This window comes from Crotalus tigris, unplaced genomic scaffold (assembly GCF_016545835.1).
Source record: "Crotalus tigris isolate CLP2741 ecotype Arizona unplaced genomic scaffold, ASM1654583v1 scf7180000017549.6302385, whole genome shotgun sequence".
Lineage (NCBI taxonomy): Eukaryota > Metazoa > Chordata > Lepidosauria > Squamata > Viperidae > Crotalus > Crotalus tigris.
Genome location: NW_024096467.1, coordinates 772,372 through 792,366, shown reverse-complemented (window position 1 = coordinate 792,366; position 19,995 = coordinate 772,372). Strand labels below are relative to the sequence as shown.

The 19,995-nt window shown below is 37.1% G+C and overlaps 1 protein-coding gene across 4 annotated transcripts in view; it reads right to left on the bottom strand.

Annotated features, from left to right (window-relative positions):
- Nucleotides 1–4,172: 4,172 nt before the first annotated feature.
- Nucleotides 4,173–19,995, bottom strand: part of TUBGCP6 (tubulin gamma complex associated protein 6) — a 28,004-nt gene continuing 12,181 nt past the window's right edge. For 3 of the 4 annotated variants that reach the window (XM_039338665.1, XM_039338657.1, XM_039338673.1), the window contains exons 11-26: nt 17,661–17,810; nt 17,414–17,495; nt 17,239–17,327; nt 16,940–17,055; nt 15,977–16,115; nt 15,779–15,895; nt 13,329–14,574; nt 12,590–12,642; nt 11,791–11,983; nt 10,409–10,577; nt 9,700–9,841; nt 9,266–9,460; nt 8,949–9,081; nt 8,084–8,297; nt 6,092–6,291; nt 4,173–4,673 (exon numbers count right to left, since the gene is read on the bottom strand). In XM_039338665.1, the coding sequence (XP_039194599.1) occupies nt 4,582–4,673; nt 6,092–6,291; nt 8,084–8,297; nt 8,949–9,081; nt 9,266–9,460; nt 9,700–9,841; nt 10,409–10,577; nt 11,791–11,983; nt 12,590–12,642; nt 13,329–14,574; nt 15,779–15,895; nt 15,977–16,115; nt 16,940–17,055; nt 17,239–17,327; nt 17,414–17,495; nt 17,661–17,810 (3,330 nt within the window). In that variant the 3' untranslated portion in view covers nt 4,173–4,581. The remainder of the gene's footprint in view (nt 4,674–6,091; nt 6,292–8,083; nt 8,298–8,948; nt 9,082–9,265; nt 9,461–9,699; nt 9,842–10,408; nt 10,578–11,790; nt 11,984–12,589; nt 12,643–13,328; nt 14,575–15,778; nt 15,896–15,976; nt 16,116–16,939; nt 17,056–17,238; nt 17,328–17,413; nt 17,496–17,660; nt 17,811–19,995) is intronic. The other variant, XM_039338682.1, reaches the window with a different exon arrangement.

Here is a 19,995-nt window from a genome sequence, read left to right as displayed (position 1 = left end):
TTAATGGCACCAATTACTTGTTGAATAGATGAATAAACTGAGTTTAGCTTTGCTACTCCTAATCTTGTTCATTAGCCCTCTAACTTAAGAAATATAGCCTCAGAGTATGTATGTGTGTATTTTTGTGTTTCAAATTTACTACCTCAGGAGAGTCTTCCATTTTTGTCTACGTATATTTCATATATTTCAGTTAAAGATCATTCAACAAAGTAACTGGATAAAAACATATCTTCTCTTTCTGAAGAATATGTGTCTCAGATGGTGGGTGGCAATGGCTAGAGTTAGAATACATTTTTTCATGTTTTCATGGATTGGCGCTGGGATGTGATGAACATCAAATATATGCTCTTTTTGCATTAATAATGAATTCTTGCTTTTGTTGATAAGTTGACATACAGTAGATAAATTCTGAAAAATAAAAATCCAGATTACAGGTAATTGTGTTATGACCATAATGGAACCTATTATGGTTGTAAGTTGTGATGGTTGTAAAATGGATCAGTCACAGGACCAACCTGATTTTACTATCTTTTCTGCTGCAGTCATTAAGCAAACACAGTTGATAAGCAAATGCTGTGGTTGTTAAGCAAACCCATTGTTCACTGGCAAAACTGTCATAAAATGCAGTCAAGTGATTGGAGGGCATTGCAAGCGGCTGTAAGTGCACCAGTGTTGAGTGCTCAAAGTGAGGTCATATGACAGCAAGGTTGGGGCAACCATCAGAACTTCAGATCCAGGTTGTACGTCTCCTTTTGTGGATCCGTATTAATTTTGAATTGGTCACTAACCAAGTGGTCTATGCTTGGTTAGTCATACTATTAAAAGGTCTTATGTTTTGGGGTCTTTTTGGTACTTTTTAAAATAAAACAACAGGACAAATGATGTGAATAAAATTAAGTAATTTTATTGGGTCTGGATTTCAGGGTTTTTGGCAATAAAAATACACCATGTGAATTTTGTTACATGAATTTATTTTAAATGAGTGTTATGATTTTCATCATAGTGCATAAAATCTACAAGCTGTTACCATGAGCTGTGCTAATTGAAAATAAATGAATTTGATCATGTTTATAGCAAATATTGTCTCTTTATTTTTTAGGGTAAGGAAATTAGATGAAATAAATGTTTTAAATTATTGTATGCAACTAATTTATAGTTTTTGGAATGGCACTGAAGTAAATTGATCCCATGTTGAGGTCTGAATGGATGGAATTCATCTTATTTCCCAAGAGAAAAGGTTGCTGTTAGGACTGCACTCTTTGAAGACTACTTGTGTAAATATGGCAGTAAATGTGAAATGATGTTGCAGATCATGATTTGGGAAACCTGCTAAACGATGGGTTTTACTGGTTATTGGAGCTCCATTGCTCTGAGCAGGACTGGGAATAATGGCTAGAGAATTCTGAGAGATGAAATCTGCACATTTTTAAAAGTTGTTGAAATTGAAAAGTACTACCCTATAGAACATCTTCAATAACCCTGTCACCTTCCTTTATTTACCCATTACTCCACAGAAGAGAGAACAAGGCGAAATATTTAAATAAGGGAAGAACACATAGTTTAGAAACAAGGTACTGCAGTACTATAATGGTTTTCTGTTGACTGTTTTGATTATTAGAGTCCCATAATAGTGTACAAAATCTCAAATTTCTCAAGGTTGGGCAGTCAAAGTCAACTTGTTTTACTAACACATCCAAGAAGCCTCTTGGTAACAATACAGAGGTGATTTATCATTGTTTTCTTCTGCTTTTGTTTTGGCTTTTGATTTTCCATTCTAATCTGTAGGCCTGAAGACAGGTGTGACCCATCTTTCAAGTATTAATCAGGGCTAATTCTGCTTAGTGTTAAGGTCAGCCAAATGCTGCCATTTCCTCAGTTTGTATTTTTGATCTGTCTGTTTTCATCTGGGCAATAATGCAAATTCATGTTGCCAAGCTGATCCTCCACCCAAATTTATTACTAGAAACACTCTCATGGTCTATTACTACATAATATAATTTGTTCATGAAAATACCAACCATAAATGGGACAATCTCAGAAGAGCTGAGATGCCACTTACAATCTATCGGGTTTCTATTAGATTTTGCACAATGCATTTTACTCTATTACTCTAAGCCTTAGATCCAAAGTTTATAAATTATGATTATAATGTAAAAATGTTCTGAGAAATGTAAAATTGGATTTGCAGTTATTTAATTAGAACATTACAATTCTATATGTACAATTTATTAGGCGTTACAATTCCAGTCACCATGTCCACTGAAAACAAGGAAGAACTAGATTTAGTATAGTCCAGGGATGTCAAACTACTGACCCGCGGACCGGATGCGTCACGAGGAAACTGCCCCCCCCCATTGCTGGCAATGAGGAAAAAGTTCCGATATGTCGCGCAACATGTGACGTTGCGAGTTTGACATGTCTGGTATCTGATATATTAAACAGCTGGCTAAAGTACATTAATTTATTGCATTAGTTTGACTGATTTGGGGCTGTTTAGTGCTAAAATAAACAGTAACGATCAAGTAGTCACATGGATAAAACAGATTAACTATATTTTATGTTAGTTATTATATCCTAACTCCAACTCTCCAACCCTAAAAAAAGTTTGCAAGATTATGTTTAGTAATCGGGAACAGAGAATCAGTTCTGTTTTTTCTTGTTTTGATGTTGCATTAATTATGCACATTCATAGAAGTCAAATTTGTATCATTATGGATAGCACATTATGTTAAAACAGAGTTTGGGAGATTTTTGTTTTTAGTGCTGTTCTAGGAACTGAGATATTTTTGACTTAAAGACATACTTGCGAGGGAGTAAAGACGGAATTGCTGTCCACACTTTGGAAAAGGAGCTGCATTTAGGCAGAAATGCATCCCAGCTCCACTTCCCTTACACATTCATACAGTTATTCATAAGCATCCAAGATGGCGCTGCAGCTGTGATGAGTCACACCTTTAGCTTTTTCAAGGATGTTTAGTAGTCCAGACGGCAGCCTCACCTCACCCAGGCCCTTAGCTTACAAAGCAAATACTAAGACAAAGGGGTGGGGGGTATAGGAGGAAAGGTGATAAGGAAACTAGGGAACCAGAGGCTATGTCTGGAGACTGGTAGCTATTATAAGCAGATAAAAGGACTTCCAGTCAACTGCCAGGACCATAAACTATGGTGAGCAGCATATCCTGGTGAGAGTCCTGCCTGGACCTTAGAGCTTTGCCTGGAGCTTGGAAGCAACTAAAAAAGGAGCAACTACAGTGAAATAACACCACATCTCAACTAGCGCAAGAATTTTTGGAAAAAGGCAAAAGTTGTCTTTGGAAATCAAAGAACCTTCACAATGCTTAAACAAGTATTTCTACATTCTTGGTGCCCATTAGCACATTCAGAAATGTCCTGTAACACCACAAAGCTTGCAAAAAATCTGAATGCAACACAGAACCTACATACTTGAGCCTATAAAGCGCAATAGAATAAGGTAAACTTAAAAGCTTTGGTAATATGCTAGTCATGGACTAAAGCAGTGATAGCGAACCTTTTAGAGACCGAGTGCCCGAACTGAAACCCAAAACCCACTTATGTATCGTCAGGTGCCAGGTGGGCATGGCCCACTGGCTGGGTGTGGCTGCGGTGGTTACAGCAGACTGGGTGGGACTAAAAAGTTTAATCAATCAATTCCAACTTTGTGTGATTTTTTTTCCCCGTGAGAAGTTGAAATTGAATGAACCTTTTTTTCCCTCACACGGACTAAAGTGAAAAGGTTTTATAAAACCCAGCTGAAGGCCTAGGACTGGGGTGATGGCACGTGTGCCCACAGAGAGCACGCTTGCCAGAGGTTCGCCACCACAGGACTAAAGCAATATAACAGACTTTCACATCCAGCACCTCTCTGCCATCTTGCTTCTATCCCTCACATTTCCTTCCTTCCTTTTTCCTTCCCTCCCTCCCTCCCATTGCAAAGCAATAAATAGTAAAATTTATATGCTTGCCCAAATCCCAATGATTGGTTCTCTTCTGGTGTGCCTTGATGCTAATTAAAAAATAATAAAGGGTACAATAAGAGGGAAATGAGGGGTATGTAGATGTATTGGGAAATGATTAATTAGATCTATTAAAAAATCTTCACAGCATCTATAATTATAGGCCGTTACAGCGTAATTAAATAAACAGATTCTGGATTGTGTACGTATTAAATTTATCGACAAAGAGGTAATTTTCAGGAATATAAGTTTTTTTTTACTTTGAACATCTGCATATTGATTACAAAATAATAAATTTATGCTTTGCTCTTTATTACACATTTACATGAGAAGCTTTGACAATGCTAAAGGAAGAATTTACACATTAACAAATTTACATCTATGCACACTTTGATATATCAGACCAACATGGGAAACATGCTTCTGTGAACTGAGAAGACAGTATGAACCAGTGCCATGCATGTGAGGAAAATGGAGCATCTTGTTGTATCAGTGGAACCATTCTTTGCCATGTTTTCAGTGCAAACTCTTCAAAGTTTCTGAGGTCAGCAGCTTTCAAATGGCCTAGGTTCCTTGTAGAAGAAGACCAGTAGTCTATTGTAAAAGCTCAATTATCTTTGTAATAGTTGTTAAAGTTAATTCGTAGTAAGAAATCTTCCAGGTGAGGCTGGTAACCTCTGTTGACAAGCTTTGTTACTACTGCAAGGAAACGGGGGGGGGGTGGGGGTGGGGAAGAGGGAAAACTTAGAAAAGTCAATCTGTCAATTGAATCTGCATCTTCAGTCGGTCTGAAACAGCTTATGGCAAGAGAAATGTTACTGAGTGTCTTCCAAATGTTCTTATTGGAAAAAGCAAAGTGGCCCTTGAATGACAGTGTGCATTAATTGGATGATGCACATCAAATCCTAAACTATTATTTCTCCCAGCAAAGTTTCATTTAATTGCAGAGAACCTTGTCCAGCATCCTGCCCCACTAAGAATGTTTTAGATATCCTGTAGTGATGCTACCAAGTGCATTGGTAACCATAGCAGTCATCAGTTGGCTTTCCTTTTAACAGTTGTAAACAATGGGACTTAAATTCTGAATAAAAAGGGAAAGGAAATAAGGCTCAAAATTAGGGGGTAAAAGTAGGCCTAAAGGAAAAAATACATGCTTTGCAAAAAGAGGATCCTTAATTTGGGGGTGATGGCAAGGTGAACGTGATGTGTATTTACTGTAAGGAACCAAAGAATTACAAAGAGGATTGCAGAGAGACAGTGTTGTTGCCATCTGCCTTCCTTTATGCAAACTGCTGCAACCTGAGGGGTTACGTAGCAAACTAAGGTGCAGACTGCAGTAGCACAGCTGAATCTGCCCAATTTCACCGTTTCACCATCTTAATACTAAATTATGCTTTAATATGAAATAAAGTGCAAGTGTAGACCAAAGTTTTTCCTCTACCCCAGGAATCCCCAACTTGTGGGCCATGGCCAACTACTCAGCTATGGCCTATTGGCCACTGAGCTGTGTGAGTGGCTGGTCGGTGGTTGCGCATGCACACAGCCACACTTGTGCAAGTGTCGCTGCATTGTGGGTATTTGGAGCCCCACTCGCGTGAGTGTCACAAACATCGTAGGCGTTTGTGGCCCCACTCGCACAAGCATCGTCAAGAGAGTTATGGGCATTCGTGGCCCCACTCTTTTCAGGGTTGGCGTCCTGGAGTGGAGGAAGGGGGAAAGAAGGGATGATTTTGTGGGAGGGGTAAATGTGTGTGCATGAACATTGTTGCTTTGAGTGGGGCTGTGAATGCCCACAACAACGCTCGCATGAGTGGGGCCATGAACATGGCAATGCTCGCGCAAGTGGAGCCAAGCGCAAATCAGCCACTCATGTGGCCTAGTGGCCAATAGGCCATGGCCTGGTAGTAGGCAGTGGCCCATAAGCTGGGGACCCCTACCTTAAAATACAGAATGTTAATTATCATTTCCCTGAAGGTTTGCTCTAAGAAAACGGATAAACTAATTAGTCTTAATTTCAAAGAAACAGTAATGTAATCTTAAGATTAGTCAACTATGCTGTGCTTGAGTTTCATTTTGATTTTCAGAGTAACAGAGAAAAATTGCATGGCAAGCCTTACCGTTGAACAGAAAATGAGAGTAATATTTGAATGTATTATAGGACTGCTGCATTAATCCAAAGTTAGGGTGAACAGCCACTTGTTTGCTGCTATCAAAATTCCACGACTGAGAGATTAACTGGTTACGGAACTTTAAAATGAGGCTAAAGATGCTGTGAATTATATTCATCACAGGGGCTGCCTTTTCAGTCAATAATCCCCTGTCAAGGAAAAAGCAAAGATATATTTTAAACAGATACCAGTGTGAAATTAACTGACAGGTAGCAATGCAATTCCTCTAACTTTGTAGTAGATTTTAAAGCTATGTATCAACAGTTACAAAAATATTATTTAAATCTGGAAACAAAGAAAATGTTAAAAAAGAAGTCAGACTAGCTCATTGTTTCTTCAACATCTTGCTTTCAGAACCCTTTCCCACTTTTAAAAATTAGAGAACTCAAAATCAGCTTTTGTATATATTTATCATTTACCATATTCAGAATTAAAATTGATTGATTCACAGAGTATTTATTATTGAATCATGTAAAATGTACTAATCCCATTAGATACTAATCCATTGTTCATGAAAAACCCCACATTTTTAACAAATAAAAAATAGTAAGAGTGTAACTGATTTACATTTTGCGAATATCTTCAACAACTCGAAAATAATTTTGCTTTTGAGAACCAGAGAAGGCCTGGGTGATCCCCAGCGGTCCTAGGACACTGCTATAACCTTTCTTAATAAACTATAGTTCCAGTCAAACCTGTGGATTCTGTTCTGACCCTGGATTAGCTTAAAGGGTTGACATAAATCTCAACTCTTCCCTGCTCTGCATAAAGTCATTGTTACCATAAGGAGCCAATTACAAAGAGGATTGGGGAAAGAAACCACTTGTGCAAAGGATCCTAACTATATTTATTTGATTTTTATTTATCATTTACTATTAGCCATTTGGGGAGACCTATTATCCTAAAAGGATACAAATTATTGTAATCAATCAATCGTCTGACAGGCTCTAGGACAATGGTGGCGAACCTATGGCACGCATGCCAGAGGCGGCACTCAGAGCCCTCTCTGTGGGCATGTGCACTGTCGCTCCAGCCTTGCCTCCCCCTGCGACCCCCTCCTCCTCAGCCCCTCTGGAGGAGAGTCACCCCCGGGTGCAGAGCAGTGCAGCCAAGCACATGGCAGCTGGGCAGCAGGGACAAGGCTCTGCCCTCGCGCCCCATCGCGCACAGATGATGCGAGGCATGGGTGGAGGGTGTGGCCACCATAGTGCTGCAGGGCCGCCTGAATGATCTTCGGCGGGCTGTGGAGGTGGTGGGTGGCCCGTCAGGTGGGGGCGGGGCAGGGGTGGAGCGAACGATGGGGGTTTTTGGGCACTCAGTCTCTAAAAGGTTCGCCATCACTGCTCTAGGATTTAAACAAAGTAATAATACTAAACTAGTGGTTAATTTCCTTTTCTTAAAACCAGTAATGTACACTATTTACAAAACTTCCAAGAGAACCACAAGTGGTTCTGCACTAGGGTGGCTACAGTTCAGATTTCTCCTCAGAACATACATAGACTGACTTTTTAACAATTTTAAAGGAATTTTTCTGGTAGTTGAAGTACTCTATAAACTTCTCTTCATTCCTGCAATGCAATGCAAGGAACTATTTCTGTGGTCCATCAATGCACAATGCATTCGTTCTGCTACATTATAGTAGCAATAAACCTAAACCAGGTCAGTATAATGGAAACCCATGTTTATCCAGCCTTTATGAAATATGAAAACTATTGATCAAGATAAGCAAACAAGTAAGTTGTACCAGGGGCCCCCAACCTCCAGGCCACTACCAGGCAGTGGTCTATTCAGACCTGAGCCGTGCGAGTGGCGGACCTGCATGTCTGCAGCTTGATTTGTGTGAGCGGAGGGCTTGCACATGTGCATACGCGCTGCAGCTTAACTTGTGCAAGTCCAAGCTGCAAAGATTGGGGACCACTGAATTTATATCAGCTTTCTTACCGGAAAATTGCTTTGTTGAGATATTCTGCATGGGTTCTGTAAATTTCCTCCAAATTCCCCACAGAAGACAATTTATTTCCAAATTCACACCAAGTGACATGCAAAATCTGATTGGCAATATAACCTTGAATAACTTTAACAAAATGCTGCATTTCATGCTTATAAAGCTGGAGTTGTCGAAACTGGACTGAGTTCGATGCATGTTTTACTAATGCTGCAAAACAAATATATTTAATCAATCAATCAATCACAGGGTTTGAAAACACATGGTTATTATTTAAAAATGAGAATATTTTAGAAGCCAAATTTAAAAGAAAAAAAAAGATAAATATAATGTAAGGTTTATGAATTACTGGTAAATGTAATAATGTTCGATAAAATATTACATGAGGTGGCGCAGCAGTTAGGGTGCAGTACTGCAGGCCACTTTAGCTGACTGTGTTCAGCAGGTCAGCGGTTCAAATCTCACCGGCTCAAGGCTGACTCAGCCTTCCATCCTTCCGGGGTAGGTAAAATGAGGACCCAGAAAATATATATATATGTAGGTCTTTGGTTGTTCGGGTTTTACGCGGGAGAAAACCCGAACAACCAAAGACCTACATACAAATACCCGCGAAAACCTCAGAAAACACACATGCACACACACACACACATATACACACACACACACACACACATACATACATACATAAACACACACACACACACTGCTTACTGGTATACACCACTTAGAGAGTGCTTGCACTTAAAAGCAGTATGTAAGTCTCATAAATAAATAAATAAATAAAATCAATAAAAAAGATGCAAAAATACTTCAATTAAAAAAAAAAGAAATATTTGGCAGAAGTACGCAAATCAGTCTTACCAGTTCGCTTTAAGTGGAACCAGACATCTTTAAGAGTCCATACCATATGTTTCAGCTGTAGCAGGAAGGAGAATATCTTGTTATATTTATTCATACAGTTCTCAGTAATTACAATATTTAAGGGCCAGTCAACCTAAAAGAAAAAGAAAATAATTCTCACTGCATATGAATCTATATTTTGCAACCTTTTGAGACAAGTTTAAAAACAACACAAAGATGCATTTATAAATAGCTTCAGAAAACATTCAGGATCAATTATTCTAATAAATCAGTCATGGTTTTAGAAAACAAGTCAAAAAGTTCCGTGGGCATCTCACCTTGTATCGTAGATCCAAGCAGGTTAGGGCATCAGGAGCATTGGGTTTGAACATGTCTGGGAGGTATTTCAGTGCAAAAGAGAGGTTAGAAGCCAAGTGACTGTCTCCATGAAGGCTATACTGAAGTGCCTTATTCAAGATGGAATTGAGGACTAATGGATTCAGAAGTTCACCAGGTGTCTGTCCTGATCCCAGCTTGAATTAGAAAATAGCATATTAGAGACTGAGAGTTCACTGACCATGATATCTCTTGTAAGCAGAAGTTAAGCATGTTGTTTATTATCAGAAAATCTCCTTGTGCCAGAGTTTCCTATAATGTAAAGTTCCAAGAGTGGCTGTTTGCTCTTGACCATCATTGGAAACATGATCAATGAAATGGCTATTTTCTGACCTACCACTGGTTTACATTTTGGCAAATAGATATAATTCAATACCTTTTCAAAAAGCAAATCGCTTAGTGATTGAGCAAATTCTCCATCTTCCATTAACAAAAAATGCCTCAATGCTTCAAAATGTTTCTCAACATTCAATTCCACAAAATAATAATCCACAATGGCTTTGTTAACAAGGGAAACACTAGAAAAAAGAAACAGATGATCCAAATTATAAAATGTAGAATAATTAAATTCTCTGCTCATTGTAAAAGGGAAGAAACAAATTCATGATAAGCTACCCCAAGGTAAAATGAACTGAATCATAAATCAAGCTGTGAAGTATATTAAAAATATACTTGATGCTGTATACAGAATTAATGATTACTTTGTACAAAAGAACTTACTATAGAATAGTTCAACATCCTTTGGTTGCTCTTCAAATAAGGATGCACCATGTGTATTGAAAATAAAAAATTCCCTTCAAATAAATCTGGTTTTTCACCCTAACTCTTCAATCATATTTGTATGTAATTCCTTTGGCCTGATGAAGAAAAGACTGAAGAGGAAATATACTATGACATTTATAGATCTAATACAAGTTATTATGATATATGATATTCATATGTTTCTGCAGTAATCACTAAATTGCCTATACTGGTGACTCAATAAAAGGAGGGGAGATGATAATTTGTTTGTCTTTAACAAAACAATGCGAATAGCAGAACAAAGTACTCTTACATATTGACTTAACATTTCCATTACTACTTACTGAGAAACTAAAGGGGTAGTGATTGACCGTTTCATCAGCACTGGAAGCGATAAGAGCTCACTTAGTTGTACAGCTGTTTCGTCTGTTGCCGGTTGTATTGAGGGATCCGCAGGGAAAGTGTAGGATCTGGGGATCATGTGATGTAAGAGATGGGAAACTGGAAGCTCGGCTGTATTACAGATAAAATATATTTTTAAAGGCTAAACATTATTTTAAAATATTATCAAATGGTAAAATACAATGAATCAAATAACCAATATGTAACAACCTGTAGTTTGCACTCTCCAACTACTTAGTATATAGATAACAACCATAAAGCAATGGAAGTATTTATAAAATGCTGTTCAAAAATGCCTTATATGTAGGGGAACTGCACCCATATCCCCATCCCCAGTCTTGATTATTTATTTTAAACATGTTTTTAATTGCTTATGGCTACTATTGAAATGATAATATTAATCCCCATAATTTAAACCTAAACCAGAAACAGTTTATAATGTTCCAGACAAAATTTGAGGTGGACTATGATTGGAGCATTACATGAAGCTTCCAGGGTGGATAATTAATTTCCAGGAAAATATCCAGGACAGACAACATTTCTCGTAACATTCAGCTCTGCACAACCTTAGTCACATATTAAGAGAGTTGTACATTTTTGCAGGCCCTAAAATACTTAGAGATCATGCACCAAAGTTTTATGTACTGTAGTGGCAGTACAATGAAAAAAGAATCTCTCTTTTCTTGCAGCCTTTAGAACAGTGGTTCTCAACCTGTGGGTTGGGACCCCATTTGGGGTCGAATGACCATTTCACAGGGGTCACCAAACCATGCTGTCCCCCATTTTTTTCCCTTTTCCCTAGCTGTCCTACTCCCTCTTATTGGTGGCCACACCCACTTGGGGGTCACCACAACATGGGGAACTGTATTATGAGGTCACGGCATTAGAAAGGTTGAGAATCACTGCTTTAGAATTAATTAAATTAAAAGAATTTTTAAAAGTATGTAAAAAAACTCACCCTTCCCAGTCTAAACAGATAGTGGTCACTGATGTAGAGTATCTACAGCAAACGTGACCAGCCCACGGACAGCATGCAGTCCGAATAGCTAGTAATGTAGCTTTACATAAGATTGTAAACTTTTAACATTGTGGCTTTTTTTAAGCGATGCTAGATTATATATGGCCCAAGACAAATTCACTCTTCACTCAATGCAGCTCAGGCAAGCCAAAAGATTGGACACCCATGATCTAAAGATCATAAACTCCCCACCCTTGAGCTATTGAGTTTTAAATTAGCATCAGTCAGAGTTATCTTCTTTGAAAGGCTGTATCATATCACAAGCAGTTACATTGTCTTAATGCATCTCACTTTGAGACTACTCACACATAAATTCATATTGATCCTGATATTTTTCCAGGCAATATTGATTAGATAAGGTTTGCAGGTAATCTTCTTCTTTCTTCCATACAGCAACACTGGTGCTACCTCCTTCCTGGTTTTCAGGCACAATGACCTCAGAGACAGAAGTTTGCTGAGTCACAACACTTAATGAGGTTGATTTTTCAGGTTCTTCTACCTGATGAAAAATAACTGTTGGTATTATAATGTTCCTTCAATTGTTATATTTCTGTAGTATCATTCATTTTTCTAAATTCTAAAATGTTCACATCTACATAAAAATATAGTGGAATAAAAACAGAAATTTCCCCAGTTTCCATAATGCAAAAAAGTTACTTTGTTCCCATATAAATCAACAATTACTTTCAATTAAACATATTAACATCCTCATATGGTCTTTGAATCATTCCTACAATTGCTAACCCCCTAGCTAGCTAATTGTAAAAGAAGAAAATCCAATTTTTAATGCTAAAAGAGACAGTGGAAGGTAATTAATATCCTCCTTTCTTTTCTTTCTGTTGGTCAACTGCTCCTTATGGAGACATCGGACTTTATATCTATACACTGATGCTGGCATTGCTAAGCAAAATCAGCTCAGTGAAGTAAAGCATGCCAAGCAGCAATAGCCAAAATAGCAATAATCAGAATACTAGTAGTAGTATTCTGACTCTATAATTGTTTCCTTGCTGGCTTAGCCTCGAAAGCCTTTGCCAAAGTGGTGATTGGAAAGTCAACAGTACTTTGCATTTTGAAACAGTACAAAAAGACGTATGATTCTTCTCACCAGGAAAGGCTGAAGACCTTCAATATCATCTCGGAGGACCACTACATCCCCATCTATAAAAAAATAATTATGGGGGGAGGGGAAAGAAATACATAAAATTCATATACATAAATCAGATGTCTTTTTTTGTATTCAGTTTTTATGTTTTATATCGTATTTTATATTTTAGCCGTATATAACTTCACCTCAGGATAATATATTTTTGCAGCCATATCTTTTAGTTCACTTTTAGTATAGTTCTTAATAATATTGTAATTCTGTGTTTTAATATTTTAACATTTTTTAATTGTTTTATAACTTGTAAGCCGCCCAGAGTCACCTTAAAGGAGGGATGGCCAGCATAAAAATTTAATAAATAAAATAAAAATAAATAAAATATTGTTTTTGTTGCATAAACAGCTTTTTGCTATTAGATGCCATTCATCTTCCATTTATTTTTATTTAAGGGGGACATTCTTAAGATTTGTTTAAGTATCAATACAGACCAGTTTTAATTATTTTAATGTACCTGACAAATCTATAATTTTGCTATATAACTTCCCCAAACAAGTGACCTCCTGACTGCTCCCTTACAATTACAAAAAGTGCTGGGGATTGTAGCCCAGCATATTCAAAAGCAACAAGTGGGATAAGGGGTAGTGCTTAGAAAACTCAGACTTCCACCCAGCTATTTGACTTATCTGAATTCAACAGATTTCCTTAGTAGCTATATCGTTATATATTGGTGTATGTCACTTACCCTGCTCTTCTTCCCCGAAGCTTTCTTCATGCTTTTTATCCAAGTTAGCCAACTCAAGGCCAGGTGGCGTTGCTTCTTGTTCTTCTGCTTTCTCATCAGAGAATCTCCCATTGTATAGGAATGTCTGTACTGTACAACTTGATGCAGGACCAAAACCTGCTTTAAGATGAGGTATTGGATCACTGTCAGTTGAAGGAGTCCATTCCCCCAGTTGAATACTTGACTGCGATACATGACCAAAGGCGCTCCATCGAGGCTTTGAACTCTCAGACTCAGCAACCAGCTCTCCAACTTTAAAATGTGACTCAGAGGCATGCCCGTGGACATTCCACTGAGGACGAGAAGATAGACCTTTGGAAACATTTTCCCCAGTATAGATATTGGCATCCAAAATACCCCCCTCAGTGTTCCATCGACTTCTTGTGGCTTCGACCTTTGGCACATATTCACCAATCTTTATATGAGCATCTGAAGCATGACCATGAATATTCCACCTGGGTCTCGAGAGCTCTACCTCAGAGGCATATTCTCCAACAGGAATATGAGCTATGGAAACATGCCCATGGATGTTCCAGCGAGGCCGGCGAGGCTGTTCTTCAGAAGCATATTCTCCAACCTTGATGTGTGCATCTGAGGAATGCCCATGTGGATTTGAATGTGGTTGGGAGAGTTCAATATGAGGAATGTAGCCCCCTATTTTAATACTTGCATCAGATATGTGGCCATGAATGTTCCACCGAGGTCTCCTGCTTTCAACATTGAAAACATTTTCACCAACCTGAATGTGGCTTTGTGAAACCGAAGGCCTGAGAACAGTGTTAAAATCATATTCATTATGCAGAGAAGCATGCAAGACTGTTTCTCCTTCTGTAGCCTCTTTTGGCAGAGAATTACTTTCCTTTCTTTGATCACTTAAGGAAAGATCTGAATTGATACTTTCCAAAGCTTCATCCAACAGGTTTGTCTGCTGTGTTGTTTGGAGTATTTCTTCCTGAGGTTTTGGCAAAAAATCTTCAAAATTCAGACCAAGTTCAGACATACCTTTTGAAAGAGTTGCCATCTGATCACCGGAGGCAGTTTGAGCAGCAACTTCTGCTTCTTCAGATTCAGACCAATCTGTAGGCTGCACATTTAGGGGCTGTGTTAATTCCAATGACTGATCATTTGAAATGTAATTTGTCAGTTCAGATTTTGTATCTCTCCCCATGTCCATAATCTTTTGATCGTCAGACTCTAAAGAAGTTACCTTATGTGCAAAAATTGAAAATAATTACAATGTATATGTAATTTAGTTACATAGCTGACATGTTCAATCGTTTTGTTTCAGTTTCTGAAATTACTTGTACACAATTTTATTTCTCATTTTATTTACTAGCTCATCTTATTGTCTTCATTAATTTATCAAAGGCCTCAAAAATGTTTCATTACCATGGAAATCATCTGGCTTACCACAAACCTATAAGCACTAATCAAAGGGCACATTCACCTTTAAACCAATAACCAATTGAATGGTAGGCTACACGTATAAGGAAAGTCCCAGATTCCTTACTAACCATCGCAACTTAAAACAGCAATCATGACTGCTACTTCAAATCTGAATAGAATAATCATGGCTAGAAGGAGAAAAGATCTGAAGTAAGATAATTCCCTATATTTATTTTTAAACTGCACCTAGTCATGACTGGCCGATATCAAAAAACAAAACAAAAACATGACTTTCTTGAATTCCAGGAGATGGTATAGATATACATAATATACTATTACATGCTATTACTCATTAGAGCTGGAGCAAAGGATTGAAAGGAGTATACTGCAATGTGTACCAGTGTAACAAAGTACCTCCTGAAAGCATTGTTTTCTGTACCAAACTAATCTTAACTTTTGTAGTATTGAAATGTTATCCCATTTTTACTCTTTTGAACAGGAAAAGTTACAATTGCTTTTTAATAAAATATTTTTTATAATTGTAAAGATGGCTATTTTGTTATCAAGTAACAGGTCTATGATTATAATGATAATAATGATAAAGTTGGAAGGGACCTTGGAGGTCACCTAGTCCAACCTACCGGTCAGGCAGGAAACCCTATACCATTTCAGACAAATGGCTGTACAGTTTCTTCTTTAAAACTTCCAGTGTTGGCGCATTCACCACTTCTGCAGGCAGGTTGTTCCACTGGTTAATTGTTCTAACTGTCAGGAAGTTTCTCCTTAGTTCTAGGCTGCTTTGGTTAGTTTCCACCCGTTGCTTCTTGTTCTGCCTTCAGGCGCTTTGGAAAATAGCTTGACTGCCTCTTCTTTGTGGCAGCCCCTGAGATATTGGAACACTGCTATCATGTCCCCCCTCGTCCTTCTCTTCGTTAAACTAGACATTTCCAAAATATCTCTTTTTACTAGACATTTTACTAGCTTTCAAACTCTGGCCCAGAGCCATATATGTAAGAAGTACAAACCTGAAGATTAGCCTCTCTCTCTTGCTCTATTGCCAGCATAACCTGTTGACTTTGGTGTTCTGGAATTATATTTACTTTTTTCCTGTACTTTCCACCGGGAAGTTTTTCAAGCATGTCCTAAACATAAAATAGAAATATTAATGTTTGCAATAAGTAGGATCAATGTGTTTTAAAAAAAAGAAAGAAAAAGATCAGTACCTCAATATTTTTTTGATCTTTTAACAGAAAATTGAGACGGGCTGTTTCCAGTTTATGCCTCTGAATTTTCCATAAAGCTTTTTTTTCTCTACGAGCTGCATCTTCAGACAGCTTAGTATAATAGTCAATTAACTCTTGTCTAAATGGAAAGAAAGAAAGAAAAAAAATTAACACTGGTATCTTAGATCAAAGATACTATCAAAGCATAGCAAAACTAACAAAATTGATTAATACAAATTGCATTACTTCCGAAATAAATACAGCTGAAAAGATCAAAATCAATGAGCAAGGTAGATGTTCATGGAATTCAATGTAATGAAGTTTCCTGTAATATAATTATAGTGATCAAAACTTACAATTACCAGAAAAATGTACCCTAACTATAAGCCAATTTACAAAATAAAAAACATAAATGCCATGTGTTGCTGTGTCTTCAGAAGGCACAATACTCTTTTCTACACAATCAAACGGCAAAATTAATATTCTCTATCATAGTTCTACTATAAGTAAAAATACACTTCAGTTAGGACTTTTGTGTATGCGTATGGTAAGTATATTGTGTTCTTTAATTATTTACTCTGATTAGTGGTGCATGATCCATTAGGTTGGCTGAATTCATCACAATGTTTGACAATTCAACAGACTAAAATATTGCATACCAGGACCATGCAATGCTTCAGATTTGATTTGGAAGAGGAGTCTCAAAACAGGTGGCAACAGGAATGCAGTTTCTCTCTAGCAACTCATTAAAGCATCTGCTTCTGTTTCCATTTAATGAGCTGCAGAGAGGGGCTGGGCTGCATTTGTATTTCTGCATATTTCAAATCACCTCTTTTTCTTTCTTTTTCTTACATACATGATTTAGAAATTTTTAGTATTAGCATAAACATTCTTATCAATACTAAACTAAATCTGCTCTTGATTATTGAAAAATTTGAACATGAAATACTATGATTGGCTTACCTTGCTCTTTTCTCTAAATCTTCTTCTAAAGCTTTCAGTCTCTTCTCCCTCTCTCTGAGCTCCCGAGCATAACTAAAATCATCATCAATTTCTTCCTGTTTCAGAGCACATCGACGCTACCAAAATATTAAGAAAGATTTTCAGAATAATTTTCCAAGACCTTAAACTGAGCTGTATATTTTTTCAGGCAAATTCAATATACATACATACATACACAGACACACACACAAACACATACACACACACAAACACACTTTGCTACTAGTGAAAATGTACATTTCATATGAATAAAAACATACCTCTTGATCTTTTACAAATTGTTCTTTCAACTTCTGAAATTGTTCACGTTTTTTTACATCCAGTGCCATTTTTTCTGATATCTGTTGATCTAAAAATAAAGTTAAAATGCATATTTTTATTTAAGAAAAAACACAGAAGAAACTCAACTAGAACGTAAAGACAATTATAAATTACCAGTAATGGCTTTGAGAGCTTTGCTAGCTGTTTCTCGAGCATGAACAATTAACTCCTGTTTCTCAATTTCCATGCGCAAAACCTAGGAGAAAATCCACATGATTTTCTGTAATTTCCAAATGTTATACCATAAAAGGATATACACATTAAATAAATTTTAAAAAATGAAATTCAAAATGTTATCACTCAAACAAAAATCTTGTCTAGGAATACTCCATTCTGAAATTATTCTGTTAAATATATTTACCTTTTCTTCCTTGGTGATGTTACTATAGCGAGCAATTCTTTCCATTCGACCTACGTAGACTGCACAGTCTTTCTCAATCTCTTTTAACTCATCAAGAGAGAACGTTACAGAAATCCGAGGAACAGGAATATCAGACCAGCATATGTAATGCTGCAAAAATATTAAAACCAAATTTGATTTCAAATTGTGCATCTTTTACTTTTCACTAGACACCTAAATTGTTTAAAGGCCACAATCCTATACTTTCTGAATTTAATGGGCTTTATTCCTCCTGCAACCCTAGACTTTTAGCAACAGTGCTTCTATTACAAAGGAGATAGGAGAAATAATCTAAAGTAGGCACTGTAGAAGATATTCTGATCACTTGTTATAAAAAAAAATAGTTTTTAAGGACCTGCAAATGAAATGAGCTCCAGGGTTTCATGAAAATCATGAGACATAGCAGAAAAGGAGAGAGGATAGGAAATCCCTAAAGCATGTAGAATAGAGGTCTCCAATTTTAAGACTTGTGGACTTCAACTCCAGGAATTCTGGCTGAAGAATTCTGGGAGCTGAGATCCACAAATTTTAAAATTGCCAAGTTTGGAGACCCCTGACATAGAGGATGCAACTGGACATTGTAGGAAGACAAACAGAGTAGCCACACAAGCTGGTAATTCTTTACTATAATAGCCTGAAGATCCTGAACCACCAGCAGCAAAGATAAAGGACAGGACAGAACAACTTCCAAACTTTTCAAGTCCAATGCCAATTATAATCTCTTTCTGACATACATGGGGAAAAATAATACTGCAAAAAAACAGCCAGAACCTCCACCAATGTTGAACATGACTGGTCACGCAAATAAAGGTGGGATAGATGGATGGATGGATGGATAGATAGATAGATAGATAGATAGATAGATAGATAGATAGATAGATAGATAGATAGATAGAGGGTGAATGGGAGAAATCTGGTTTCTGGGACCGTAATCTGAGTTATCTAGATGATGGATTGTTGGCACCTAACAAGGACTGGTAAAAATAAGTTTCACAAGTGTGTTCAAAAGGCTTCAAATCCTCTGCAAAGCAGAAATAAAAATGCTGAAGACCAAAGAAAGAGATTTGTTTAAGCCACTCAAAGAAAACTGAGAAACATTAGTTCATCAAGTTCATGTCCTTCAATGTTAATACTAATGTTTGGAGTATGGAAATAAACATGAGCTTGAGCTCTCAGTACAAAATATGGAAGGTACAACAGAGGCTGTGTGAAATGACTATGTCTGCAACACAGCAAGTGAATTATACTATTTATTCAAAAGGAACAGAAGCAATACAAAGCAGGGAAGAGAAGTTGTAAATATATTAAAAATATTAATCCTGCTTAGAAATCTGAATCAATAAATTGGCAGTATTGCAGAGAGAATCTACCTAAAAATAAGTGGAGAAAAAAATGAAACCAAACTGTTCTTAGAGACTACTAGAAGCAAGGAAAAGATGTGGATAGTATCTTCCAAAAGGAAGCATGTCTCTCAATAAGGGATGAAACTATATTCATGGAAGATTTATTTCAATATCTATTAGAAGACAAATTCTGCCAAGATATTCCTTCCAGAAATCCCTGATTCGTACTGCTGACATTTTTTTTTCTTGTTCAAAAGCTAAAAGAAGGTATAAGAGGATCAGCTGTCCATGACTTGATACTATTCAATACAGGAAACTTAGCTGAAGTAGTGACAGGGACATGAAAGAAAATGACCACCTAATTTTAGAATTCTTGATCTTCAGAAAAACTAAAACTGTATATATTCAAGCATGTATTGTGACTTCAAAAAACCACATTTTAATAAACTCAGAATGACTGGTAGGCTCTGATGGCAAGAGAAACTAATCAGAAAAGGCTCAGGAAGAGTAGGGTTTCCTAAAGATATTAAAAGCACAACAGCAAGCAATTCCAGTGAGGAGGAAGAGTGGACAGACAATACAAACTTTTTTTATTTAGGAAACAAAAATGAGATAAATAGGCATATGATTTGGTATTTGTGATTTTTTTTTTTTTTGAAAGAGTAGGTGCTTGTAAATTAAGTCAGCATTGTGATGGGGCTACAAAGGCAGTTTTAGATTATATCAATACAAGTTTAATTTCTAAATGAGAGTAAATTATCATTCTAGTTTATTTTGCTTTGGTCAACTGCACTTTCTGCCCTAGAGCCAGTTCTGGACACTATTTCAAGAGCGTCTGAAAACAAATTCAGAGAACAGCTACAACAGCTACCAAGATGACTAGAAAGTAAGTCCTAAGACGAGAGACTAAGGGAGCTGTGTATGTTAGTAGTGATAAAATATGAAGTGAAGGG